The 12742-nt window shown below is 47.9% G+C and overlaps 2 protein-coding genes across 3 annotated transcripts in view; both read left to right on the top strand.

The window, feature by feature from the left end:
* The window catches only part of LOC106608518 (zinc finger MYND domain-containing protein 15), an 11315-nt gene extending 4147 nt beyond the window's left edge, over positions 1-7168 (top strand). The window contains exons 5-14 of one of the 2 annotated variants that reach the window (XM_014206468.2): positions 432-682; positions 877-1035; positions 1753-1848; positions 2368-2484; positions 2574-2662; positions 3134-3235; positions 4310-4439; positions 5514-5572; positions 5722-5882; positions 6782-7168. In XM_014206468.2, the coding sequence (XP_014061943.1) occupies positions 432-682; positions 877-1035; positions 1753-1848; positions 2368-2484; positions 2574-2662; positions 3134-3235; positions 4310-4439; positions 5514-5572; positions 5722-5882; positions 6782-6971 (1354 nt within the window). In that variant the 3' untranslated portion in view covers positions 6972-7168. The remainder of the gene's footprint in view (positions 1-431; positions 683-876; positions 1036-1752; positions 1849-2367; positions 2485-2573; positions 2663-3133; positions 3236-4309; positions 4440-5513; positions 5573-5721; positions 5883-6781) is intronic. The other variant, XM_014206469.2, reaches the window with a different exon arrangement.
* A 2028-nt stretch (positions 7169-9196) lies between these two features.
* paqr9 (progestin and adipoQ receptor family member 9) lies at positions 9197-12361 on the top strand. Its single transcript, XM_014206470.2, has one exon. The coding sequence runs from the start codon at positions 10915-10917 to the stop codon at positions 12202-12204; it is 1290 nt and encodes a 429-aa protein (XP_014061945.2). The 5' UTR covers positions 9197-10914; the 3' UTR covers positions 12205-12361.
* Positions 12362-12742: the final 381 nt, after the last annotated feature.

Genomic DNA, 12742 nt, shown 5'->3' on the forward strand with positions numbered 1-12742 from the left:
TATCACCGTAAATCCCACTTTTTCTTCCCTTGGTTCTGTGTGGATAGAATAGCTTTGTTGGCAGACTGTTGTTTTGTCGCTTTCGCCAGCTTCTTTGTGGTTGTCATGACGAAGGATTTGGCTTAAGCAGGAAAAGAGATAGATTGGCAACGAGGCATTTGTGGTCATTCGTTACTTTGCAGAGTCAGTTTTTTTTATGCTGCTTGTTGATATACAGGAAGTAGCTATTGTCTGTCTCAGAATGTAAGACTATTTTTGAGGAAGTGTTTACTAACAAGTATCTCTCTCCCATTGTCAAACACGACACTCTCTATTCCCCTGTCTTTCTCACTGCGTGTTTTGAACGCCCTCCTTCCCCATTTCTTTGTCTGGTTGCTTTTCTGTCATCCGTCCACAATCTCCTGGTCTTTCTTTGTCTCCATTTCCCCAAGTCTCTTTCCTTTTTCTATTCCTACACTACCCCTCCCCTCTCTCTTTTTGTTCCCTCTTCGGTATGTTGTTGTTTTCTCTCGTCCCCATAGTCCCCAGTGCAAGGCTGTCCTGTACTGTTCTGACCAGTGTTCCCAGACAGACCAGATCCGCTGTCCAGAGGATACCAGTCACCAGCACTGGTGTGAAAAACTGTCCCGCTACATGAGCCACGACTCACAGCTTGCCGAGCTGCCGTTCAGCTACGCCGCAGGTAGGGGGCGCTGTAACAAAATGACAGGGAACGCGTTAAAGGCCAGCAAGGAAGGAGGAAGTATAAGATTGCTACCGAATGTTTATTTATCTCAGTTTCCTCCCTCTCTTACGCTACAGTTTTCTTTTCATTCCCCCTCTCTCCACCTTTTCTCTTCCTCTCTTGGTTTCTCGTCCACCATTCTACCCAATCAGAGGTGACAGCTGTTGATTTTGACCTGGAACACTTCCTGAATAAGAATAAACTGGACAGTGGCTACTGGGTGCACTGGAGCCTCCTGGTGCGCTCCCCCAGATATGAGCTCCATCCCACAGTGGAACAGTCCAGAGATCAATGCCCCCACTGGTTCACAGGTTGGTACGGCCCAGTAGCCAACAACTCAGATCACTTTGTTTTGGATAATGACGTTTTGGTGAACATTTTGATTGGAGAATGATGATTTGGTGAGCATTTTGATTGGATAATGATTATTTGGTGAGCATTTTGATTGGAGAATGATGATTTGGTGAACATTTTGATTGGAGAATGATGATTTGGTGAACATTTTGATTGGAGAATGATTATTTGGTGAGCATTTTGATTGGAGAATGATGATTTGGTGAACATTTTGATTGGAGAATGATGATTTGGTGAGCATTTTGATTGGATAATGATTATTTGGTGAGCATTTTGATTGGAGAATGATGATTTGGTGAACATTTTGATTGGAGAATGATGATTAGGTGAGCATTTTGATTGGAGAGTGATGTTTTTGTGAGCATTTTGATTGGATAATGATGATTTGGTGAGCATTTTGATTGGATAATGATTATTTGGTGAGCATTTTGATTGGAGAATGATGTTTTGGTGAGCATTTTGATTGGAGAATGATGTTTTGGTGAGCATTTTGATTGGATAATGATGATTTGGTGAGCATTTTGATTGGAGAATGATGTTTTGGTGAGTGTTTATATTACCAAAGTAACATCACTGTACTTCATAGACAAAGTGCCTATGGGTTACTGTAGTAACATACTAGTGTTACTGTGCAGTCATGAACTAAGTTGTCCTGCTGTATGTGATGTGTTAAGGTCACAGTGAGCCCTTTGGACCCCTGAAAAGGGAGGGAGACATCCTGCTCTGTAGCCCAGCTCCTCATGCAGTCCCCAGCGTCACCAAACCACTGGGTAAAACAGAAACTACAGCCAGAATGGGATAATAATCCCATCAATGTTGTATCACTCACTTGTACCTTCAAACAATGTTATAATACTGATATTCATTAAATCTCTCATTATCTCTCCTCTATCTCTGTCACTTTCTCTCTGTGTCTCTATCTCTGTCTCTCTCTCTCTTTCTTATCTCTCTCTCTCTCTCTCTCTCTCTCTCTGTCTCTCTCTCTCTGTATCTCTCTCTCTCTCTGTATCTCTCTCTCTCTCTGTGTCTCTCTCTCTCTCTCTCTGTCTCTCTGTCTCTCTCTCTCTCTGTCTCTCTCTCTCTCTCTCTCTCTGTCTCTCTCTCTGTCTCTCTGTCTGTCTCTCTGTCTGTCTCTCTCTGTCTCTCTCTCTGTCTCTTTCCCTGTCTCTCTCTGTCTCTCTCTCTGTCTCTCTCTCTGTCTCTCTCTCTGTCTCTCTCTGTCTCTCTGTCTCTCTCTCTGTCTCTCTCTCTGTCTCTCTCTCTGTCTCTCTCTCTCTGTCTCTCTTCAGTGTTGTGGAGTCAGTACTGTGAGTGGAGAGGTATCAGTCTGTCCTCTCCTGCAGCTGTTCTTCTCAGCTCCCCTCTCTCCATCTACTACATAATCACGTCGCTGGTGCCCAAAGACTGTGAGTGTGTGTGAGCTGTGTGAGAGTGTGTGTCTGTTAAGGTTAAGTGGACAAGACCACTGAGTGTGCAGTATTTTGTCCCTCCTCAGTTCCAGAGCTCAACATTCAGAAGAAGCAGTCTCTAAAGATCCACATCATCGACTCCTACAGGGAGTTCCACTGTCTCAAGGTGTTCTGGGTAGGACTGCAACGCCTGGGATTTCCACCCTGTCCATATCACCACTTCTTCTGCAATCACTCACTCTTCCAGTGTGTGTGTGTGTGTGTGTGTGTGTGTCAGGCATCTCTGTGTCTGTTTTCACTTTCATCTCCTGCATCTTCCTGTGAGGCCTCTTCTTCTGGTCCTGGCAGCTCTCAGCAGGGCGTAAACACAGAGATTACAACTGACCACTCCTGTTTCACTTCCCACCCCAAGTAACGTCTATAAACTAACTGTCTGTCTGTCTGTCTGTCTGTCTGTCTGTCTGTCTGTCTGTCTGTCTGTCTGTCTGTCTGTCTGTCTGTCTGTCTGTCTGTCTGTCTGTCTGTCTGTCTGTCTGTCTGTCTGTCTGTCTGTCTGTCTGTCTGTTTCTCTGTCTCTCTCTCTCTCTCTCTCTGTCTATTTATCTGTCTGCCTGCCTTTGTTTTACTGCCTCCCCTCCACCAATAGGAATTGTCCATTCTCCTGCCGCACATGACCTTTGAACTGGTGTTCATAGGAGAGGGACTTCCCCCTGAGAGTGACGAGGAGCAGCTCTTTCTGCAGAAGAAGGTGACACCCCTTCCCCCTGAACAACACCCCGTCCCCCTGAACAACACCCCGTTCCCCTGAACAACACCCCGTCCCCTGAACAACACCCCGTCCCCCTGAACAACACCCCGTCCCCCTGAACAACACCCCGTCCCCTGAACAACACCCGCCCCCCTGAACAACACCCCGTCCCCCTGAACAACACCCCGTCCCCCTGAACAACACCCCGTCCCCTGAACAACACCCCGTCCCCCTGAACAACACCCCGTCCCCCTGAACAACACCCCGTCCCCCTGAACAACACCCCGTCCCCCTGAACAACACCCCGTCCCCCTGAACAACACCCCGTTCCCCCTGAACAACACCCCGTCCCCCTGAACAACACCCCGTCCCCCTGAACAACACCCCGTCCCCCTGAACAACACCCCGTCCCCCTGAACAACACCCCGTCCCCCTGAACAACACCCCGTCCCCCTGAACAACACCCCGTCCCCCTGAACAACACCCCGTCCCCCTGAACAACACCCCGTCCCCCTGAACAACACCCCGTCCCCCTGAACAACACCCCGTCCCCCCTGAACAACACCCCGTCCCCCTGAACAACACCCCGTCCCCCTGAACAACACCCCGTCCCCCTGAACAACACCCCGTCCCCTGAACAACACCCCGTCCCCCTGAAAAACACCCCGTTCCCCTGAACAACACCCCGTCCCCCTGAACAACACCCCGTCCCCCTGAACAACACCCCGTCCCCCTGAACAACACCCCGTCCCCCTGAACAACACCCCGTCCCCCTGAACAACACCCCGTCCCCCTGAACAACACCCCGTCCCCCTGAACAACACCCCGTCCCCCCTGAACAACACCCCGTCCCCCTGAACAACACCCCGTCCCCCTGAACAACACCCCGTCCCCCTGAACAACTCACCAGTCTTGCGATGTTTAGTACAGGTTGTTCTGTAAATACATTTCACACCAAGTTCAGGTAGACTATATGGCTCCTATAAGTCGACGTAGAGCAGTAGTTCCCAGGGTTCCCAGGGTTCCCAGAGTCTGACTTCGTCCTCCTCTGTCACCATGGGGTTGCTCATCCAGGACGGCTGTGTCGACCTGGTTAACCCCAGCTTCGCCCCGGATGAGAAGTTGGACAGGAGAAGTATCCGGGTCAAAGGTTACCGCAGGGCCTATCACATGCTGCAAGGGCCCAAGCCTGACCTGGTGATTGGTGAGTATACTGTATGTTGGGAGAGGTGTGTGTGTTTTTGTGTGTGCGTGCATGTGCGTGCATGTGCGTGTGTTTCTGTATGCAAACAGGACCTTGACTGGGTGTCCTGTTTGTATGTGAGCTGTGTGTGTATCTACTTCATTGTGTGTACATTCCTGTGTACGCTTCTGTCTCCAGTTGGCTTCCTGATAGTGTTATTAACGGTATTGTTGAATCGCTGAATAGACGGAAGTGAAGGGAGATCTGGTTTCTCTTCCTGAACTACAGCCCTTTGATTCTTAACAAGTAACTTATGACCCTCCTGAGAGGAGGAAGTGTTCCTTACACTGTACTGTAACACAGGGTAGAACTGTACTGTAAAACAGGGTAGAACTGTGCTGTAAAACAGGGTAGCACTGTACTGTAACACAGGGTAGTCTGTACTGTAAAACAGGGTATCACTGTACTGTAAAACAGGGTATCACTGTGCTGTAAAACAGGGTATAACTGTACTGTAAAACAGGGTGGAACTGTACTGTAAAGCAGGGTAGCACTGTGCTGTAAAACAGGGTAGAACTGTACTGTAAAACAGGGTAGCACTGTGCTGTAAAACAGGGTAGAACTGTACTGTAAAACAGGGTAGAAATGTACTGTAAAACAGGGTAGCACTGTACTGTAAAACATGGTAGAACTGTGCTGTAAAACAGGGTAGAACTGTGCTGTAAAACAGGGTAGAACTGTGCTGTAAAACAGGGTAGCACTGTACTGTAAAACAGGGTAGCACTGTGCTGTAAAACAGGGTAGCACTGTGCTGTAAAACAGGGTAGACCTGTACTGTAAAACAGGGTAGAACTGTACTGTAAAACAGGGTAGAACTGTGCTGTAAAACAGGGTAGACCTGTGCTGTTAAACAGGGTAGACCTGTGCTGTAAAACAGGGTAGAACTGTGCTGTAAAACAGGGTAGCACTGTGCTGTAAAACAGGGTAGCACTGTGCTGTAAAACAGGGTAGACCTGTAATGCAGACAAGTGTGTTAGGGGACATGTGGACGGAAAGCTGGAATGTGTGTGTGTGTGTTCATTGTCCATCCAACAGGCTTCAGACCGGCGATCCAGCTTCAGGAGTCGTGGCTCAGCACACTCCCTAGGCTCCAGGTAACACACACACCACCCCCCCCACCCCCCCGTTTCCTACCAAGCTGTTATTCAAACCACCCCATATCTACTGACGCCAACCACTTCCACATTCAACATTCTACCAGTGGGACTGACCATGTGACTGACAGTTCTTCCTGTCTCTGTAGTCCCTGAGGGTTCCAGCCTACTTCTGTGAGGTCGGAGAGTTGAGTTGTGAGTGCAGCCAGCAGGTGATGAGCCAGGCCACCGGGGGTACCCTCTCCCCTCCACACGTCAACCCCTTCCACTGCCCCCTGCGCATCACTGGAGGAGATAACATGCTGCCCTGGTGAGGGAGGCTCCTTCCTTAGAGCTGTTGGGGGGCAATATCTTCTGGTATACTTCTCTCTCTGTCTGTCTCTCTCTCTCTTCTCTCTCTGTCTCGCTCTCTCTCTCGTCTCTCTCTGTCTGTCTCTCTCTCTCTTCTCTCTCTGTCTCTCTCTCTCTGTCTGTCCTCTCTCTTCTCTCTCCCTCTCTTTTCTCTCTCCCTCTCTTTTCTCTCTCCCTCTCTTTTCGCTCCCTCTCTCCGTCTCTCTCTCTCTGTCTGTCTCTCTCTGTCTCTCGCTCTCTCTTTTCTCTCTCCCTCTCTTTTCTCTCCGTCTCTCTCTCTCTCCGTCTCTCTCTCTCTGTCTCTCTCTCTCTTCTCTCTCTGTCGCTCTCTGTCTGTCTCTCTCTCTCTGTCTGTCTCTCTCTCTTCTCTCTCTCTCCCTCTCTCTCTGTCTCTCTCTCCCTCTCTGTCTCGCTCTCTCTGTCTCTCTCCCTCTCTCTCTCTCTCTCTCCCTCTCTCTCTCTCTCTCTCTCTCTCTCTCTCTGTCTCTCTCTGTCTCTCTCTCTCCCTCTCTGTCTCCCTCTCTGTCTCTCTCCCTCTCTCTCTCTCTTTCTCTCTCCCTCTTCTCTCTCTCTCTCTCTCTCTCTCTCCCTCTTCTCTCTCCCTCTTCTCTCTGTCTCTCTCTCTCCCTCTCTCTCTCCCTCCCTCCCTCTTCTCTCGGTCTCCCTCTCTCTCTCTCTTCTCTCTCCCTCTTCTCTCTCTCTCTTCTCTATCCCTCTTCTCTCTGTCTCTCTCTCTCCCTCTCTCTCTCCCTCCCTCCCTCTTCTCTCGGTCTCTATCTCTCTCTCTCTCTCTGTTTTGTGTTAACCCTAAGCCTAAGAAAGTGCCTGCTATGTGACCTGTCCTCATCTCCCTCCCAGGTATTCCAATGCCTTCATCTTCCATCTGAGGTACAAGCCCCTACATAGTGAGAAACGACCTTCTGTGGCCTACCCCAAAGCCCCGCCTCTGCAGGTAGAGCCGGCCAATCAGGAACCTGACTACCCTGTGAAGATGAGTCGCAGGGATAGGAAGCAGGCCGCCCGCAATATGCCACGCAAACGCAAATGATGATAATGACATGCACACAGGTACACACTCAAACACAAACATATACACACATACACACACACACTGGCACATACACAACACACACTGGCACACACTGGCGCGTGTGCACACGAGGTTACTCTCAATGAACAGACTCAGGGCAGACTACCACTTTAGCTGAACTAGCCTTTTCATTAAACAAGACCAATCATAGACTCTTCAGTGATTGCCGTGCCAGTTTGTTTGTTGGTTATACGTTCTCAATAGGTTGTATTTGATGTTTTAATTATGTTTTAATCCTCTGCATATCAACGCCCTAAGGGTCCCTTTCCTTCTATAAGACATTGTAGTCTACTGTTAACCACGTGACTGGTAAGATGACTTATTATGTAGGCTAGAGTTTGTGTGCTTGTGACATTCTTTATCTTGTACAGACAGAGATATTACATGTAACAACCAAGACCCGCTTATTCCCCTGTAGTTATGCCCTTATGTACTGCAGAGAGAAAGAGAGAGAGGGAGAGAGAGAGAGAGGGAGATAGAAAGTTCATAAGCGTACAATACTCTTAAAAACAAATACAGAACGTAAATGATACAGTAACAAAACACTAAACTGACAGGCCAAACCCATGTGCTCCCTCCCTATCCATAACCACTTGGCCCATCCCATCATCACCCAACAGAACTTTGGGGACAACTGATTCCTGATCAATGAATTATCTCTAAATCACGTGCTTGTAAATCAATGGCCTCTGTGTGCCTCCAAATGATTCAAGTTCAGTTTGTTTACTTCCTCACAGTTCTATCCAAGTTAACCTCAGACAGAGTGTGATAACGTGAAATGTCACAGCACGTTCTGAACTGCTCTGAAAACAAAGAAACTAAATCGCCCACATGGCTGGCTGCCACTTTGATATGATCAGGAAGATTATATTATTTATATGGCACACCGTCCGACATACGGGGGGGAGGGGGGGGGGCTATGGAGTTGATCAGCTAGTGGAGATGGGTGAGGGGGCTATGGAGTTGATCAGCTAGTGGAGATGGGTCATTAGGGGGCTATGGAGTTGATCAGCTAGTGGAGATGGGTAGGGGGTTATGGAGTTGATCAGCTAGTGGAGATGGGTAGGGGGTTATGGAGTTGATCAGCTAGTGGAGATGGGTAGGGGGCTATGGAGTTGATCAGCTAGTGGAGATGGGATAGGGGGCTATGGAGTTGATCAGCTAGTGGAGATGGGTTAGGGGGCTATGGAGTTGATCAGCTAGTGGAGATGGGTAGGGGGTTATGGAGTTGATCAGCTAGTGGAGATGGGTAGGGGGTTATGGAGTTGATCAGCTAGTGGAGATGGGTAGGGGGTTATGGAGTTGATCAGCTAGTGGAGATGGGTAGGGGGCTATGGAGTTGATCAGCTAGTGGAGATGGGTCATTAGGGGGCTATGGAGTTGATCAGCTAGTGGAGATGGGTAGGGGGGTTATGGAGTTGATCAGCTAGTGGAGATGGGTAGGGGGTTATGGAGTTGATCAGCTAGTGGAGATGGGTAGGGGGTTATGGAGTTGATCAGCTAGTGGAGATGGGTAGGGGGTTATGGAGTTGATCAGCTAGTGGAGATGGGTAGGGGGTTATGGAGTTACATTATCTCCAAGAGGTCACTCACTCACTTGTCTTGTCCCATTAGAGAATGACTTATAAGTTGAAACCATGTAATGTCTAATTGAATTACTTTGATGAGGTTAGTGAGAACTTTTCATTTGATTTTTCACCAATGGTGTTTTCTGGATTATATTGTTGCTGTTTACAGTGTGGGGCTACAAAGTAACATAATTATTTCCACTGTTTGCTTGTTACAATCAGAGAGTCTATGATTATAATGTTTCAGTTAGGCTATACTTCTTATAGAACGCCAGCAAAAAAAACACAACTCATAGTTTCCTACGTGCATTATAATTGGATTTTAAGGCACGCATTAATATTCTGCTTAATATAATGTTTGTGTCATCATCACAAATCAACATGCATTATACTTAAAAAAAAAACCCACTTCCACTTCAACCAGTAAAATTCCTCTTCGGCTTCAGCCTGTCAGTGAGCGTTAGCATTCTAGTTAACAACTGCTGCATGCAAAATAGTTACCAAATATAATCATAGCGACTGTTCAAGCAAGAATCAAAACATAATTGTAAGGTATGAGAAGCCCCCCCCCCCCCCAAAATATATTTTGTTTAGAAGTAATAAAAACGTAAATGCAGGCTTTGTTGAATGGTCGCAGATGGTGACGGCTTTCTGACTGCAGCCAAAGAGTCGCTGCGAAACGGTGAGTGACGTCATGGTGTCGCGTACTGGGAAAGTAGTCTATTTCATTTGAATGACGTCAGAGCTTTTATTTATAGTTTAAAAAACATGCGAACGCTTTTTTGTTTTTGTCGCCTGCCTCCTGATGTAGCCTAGTGCGTGTCACTGAACGACTGTGTGGCGGAGAGAGAGAGAGAGACAGAGAGAGAGAGAGAGAGTGGGGGAGAGAGAGACAGAGAGGGAGAGAGGCTATTCACTTCCAACCGGCACCAGCATTATCTAAGCAGGTTGTACGGTGCATTCTAAACAGATAGCGGCACAGACTGTTCAGAGTCGACAACCACGGAGAAACAAACATCACAACAACCGGACCGTCTTGAGTAACGGAAGGGGAAGGTAGCCCTTTTAGCAGCCTACCGCTACGCATGTTGACGCTATACTCTGTAACAATCCCACCGTTTTCTCTCGCTCTGTCCGTCTTTATCAAGGACTGCGAAGGACGAACGGGATAGTAAAAAAAGTATTCGTTGAGATAGTCACATGACCTACAGAATTGACAAGCTGTCAGTACCGGCTCACGGAATGGAAAAGCTGCACGGACGGCGTCGGACCTAATTGGAAAGAATTGGGTAATAACGGAAGATCTTCATACTGGAAAACAAAAAACAAATGGCAGAATAGATGAACACGAATTTACACGAACACTATTTTCCCATTAGGTAAGACAAACCTGAATATGTGAACGGACGTGAGTGACCTTGTTTCAAGGGCTAGAGTTACTGCAACATCCTGTTTCTCTCTACATTCTCCGGGGGATTTATTTGGCACCAATGGCGACTTTGATGAATTAAACCGGGACGAGAATTGTGGACTAAAGACCATGAATAATAAATAGTCCGCTCAACCATGCGGAGTTCCTCTGATCGCCCCGCCTATCCCAGCATAACCCACATGACCTAGTTTCGGACGTATGACATTTCTGGTACCGGTACCTGTCTTTTGGCTTTGACTGACACACAATTGAAGTTCAACTCCATTGAACCTTGAAGGACGTGAAGTGAGACGTATTTTTGTTCTTCTTCTTCCTGTACCTTTCACTCAGTTTGCCAATGAATAACGGAAACGATGCGTTATTATAAAGGCTGCGTAAATGTGTATTAGTCAATGATAGCCTATATCAAGGTCTTGATTGCTGGATGTGTCTAATCTTTTGGATTTACCTGGGGGTCAAGAAACAACTGAGAGGAGACATAATTATCATGAGCGTTTCCCTCTGAAGCACTGGATTAAGTGAATTTCCTGTATAGGCTACCTCTGTCATTTCCTGTATAACACCTGTCATTGTTTTTTATTACATGTGGGAAGAATAATTCTACTGACTCAGGGAATTTCATGCTCATGAAAAGCATTTTCATGAATGGTGCTATAAGGATTACACTTTATGAAACTTGCATTTGGTTTTGATACTGTTATTGAGATCAAAGGTTTGCATGAGAAGGGAATTTTTGACAATGAAAAAGGGAGAAAGGAATTGACAGGAAATCGTCAGGGATTATGACATCAGATGCTGTCTGTCAATAATCAAGAGGACCATGCTGTGATTGACAGCTAGATCAATAAAAACATATCAGCCGAGCAATAAAAGCCAGCCAAGAGGATCTGAGGGCATTTTTATGGCAATGACGACAAAAGAACAAGTGCTTTTAAGGACAGAGCAAGTAGAGCGTGTTCAACCCCTCAACAGAGATTTATTGGAGCCAACCAATCATCAAACAGTCCGTCCTTCTCCTCATCCAATCATGTTCTTGAATTGCGGCCAATTGCTCCCACCCCTGCTGCGGCACGCAGATGTCCCAGCCCGCATCACGGAGAGCTTCATCCTGTCCGGTTACCGCTTCCCCAACTACAGCCTCGCCCAATGCCTGCTCTCAGCCTTCCGGCCCACCAATGAGACCGGCAACTTCTGGACCCATTTCCTGCCAGTCTTCATCTTTGCCTTCTACTTCCTGGAGCCGTTCTGTTTGGAGGGCGCCCCGCCCACCGGCGACCCTTTCTTCTACCCGCTGTGGAACTACTTCATGGGGGTGTTGTGCCTGCTGATGGCTAGCAGCATGGCTCACCTCCTCAACTCCATGTCTCTGGTCATAAGGGAGGTGTGCTTTTTCGTGGATTATGGAACCATCAGTGCTTACACCGTCGGGTCTTCATTGGCCTATTACTACTATATCCACCCCAGGGCGGGGATCCTGGAATTGAGGATTGGGAGACACAACAACACCCACCAGGACCCTTCTTCGTCATCGTCATCATTGTCCTCGGCCATGCCAGAGTTCAGCGTGTTTTTCGAGACCTTATACATCCCCAGCTCCTGCCTGGTGGCCATCATCTGTGTCCTGGCCTGCTGCAACACCCGCCAACGCTGGAGGACCTACCGCTATATCATACGTACCCTGGTATTCCTCCTGCCCTTCCTGGTGGCCTCCACGCCCATCTTCTACCGCCTCCTCCACTCCTGCCCCTACCTCCCAACCTCCTCCTCTTTCTCCTCCTCCTCCTCCATGACCCAGTTCTTCTGCCGACACTGTTTCTGGCTGGTGGTGTCAGCCCTGTTCAACATTAGCAAGATCCCTGAGCGACTGTCACCGGGTAGGTTTGATATCTGGGGGCATAGTCACCAGTGGTTCCACGTCTGCACCTTCCTGTCCATCCTTGATGAACTTCATATGATCAATGGGGAAGTGAGGGCTATACTCCTTCACCCAGTCCTGGTGGTCCCCCCAGCCACCCCTCCACACCTCCCCGGCCCCACCTTAGCCTCCACCTACGGGGTGATGCTGGTCCTCCAGGCCTCCATCGCCTCCATCATCGCCTGGTTCTCCTGGTGCGCCAACAGCATCTACAAACCCCAGGGAGACCAGTTGGAGAAAGAGTTCCTCACTAAAAGACATCTAAAGTGTCACTGATATTGGGATCTGATTTGATGAAGAGCTCTGACTTTATTCTAAGACATAGGCCAGTCAGTTAGTAGATGAATTGACTTAATTTATTTCATCACTTGAACAATGCAGCACATATCGTTTATGAAGGTTACCACTCACGTAATATAAAAAGTAGCATGTGTTTTCATGTATTGTTTTCATTTTTAGTCACTCTGTAACATTCACTAGTCCTGTAACCTACTTTGTTTTTACCTTCACCCAGTGGTTTCACCCTTTCCCCTTTCCTTGGACTATGTGGGTAACTTTAGCTTTGAAAAGGTAAGTGGCGGTCAGCTACTATTCAAGGGTTTTTGTTTTTTGAGTTCACCATGGGGGTCCTATTGAGTCCACTGGATTAGGAACAGTGTTTTGTGGGGTTGGAACACCTTGGCGGATCAGTCAAGTCGCCTGGGGTTCAGTCAAGTCCCCTGGGGTTCAGTCAAGTCCCCTGGGGTTCAGTCATGTCCCCTGGGGTTCAGTCAAGTCCCCTGGGGTTCAGTCATGTCCCCTGGGGTTCAGTCAT

The sequence above is a fragment of the Salmo salar genome, chromosome ssa07, assembly GCF_905237065.1.
Source record: "Salmo salar chromosome ssa07, Ssal_v3.1, whole genome shotgun sequence".
Taxonomy (NCBI): domain Eukaryota; kingdom Metazoa; phylum Chordata; class Actinopteri; order Salmoniformes; family Salmonidae; genus Salmo; species Salmo salar.

Bases quoted from the DNA above. Each gene is read 5' to 3' on its own strand.
- paqr9 (XM_014206470.2), top strand. From the start codon at position 10,915: ATGGCAATGACGACAAAAGAACAAGTGCTTTTAAGGACAGAGCAAGTA.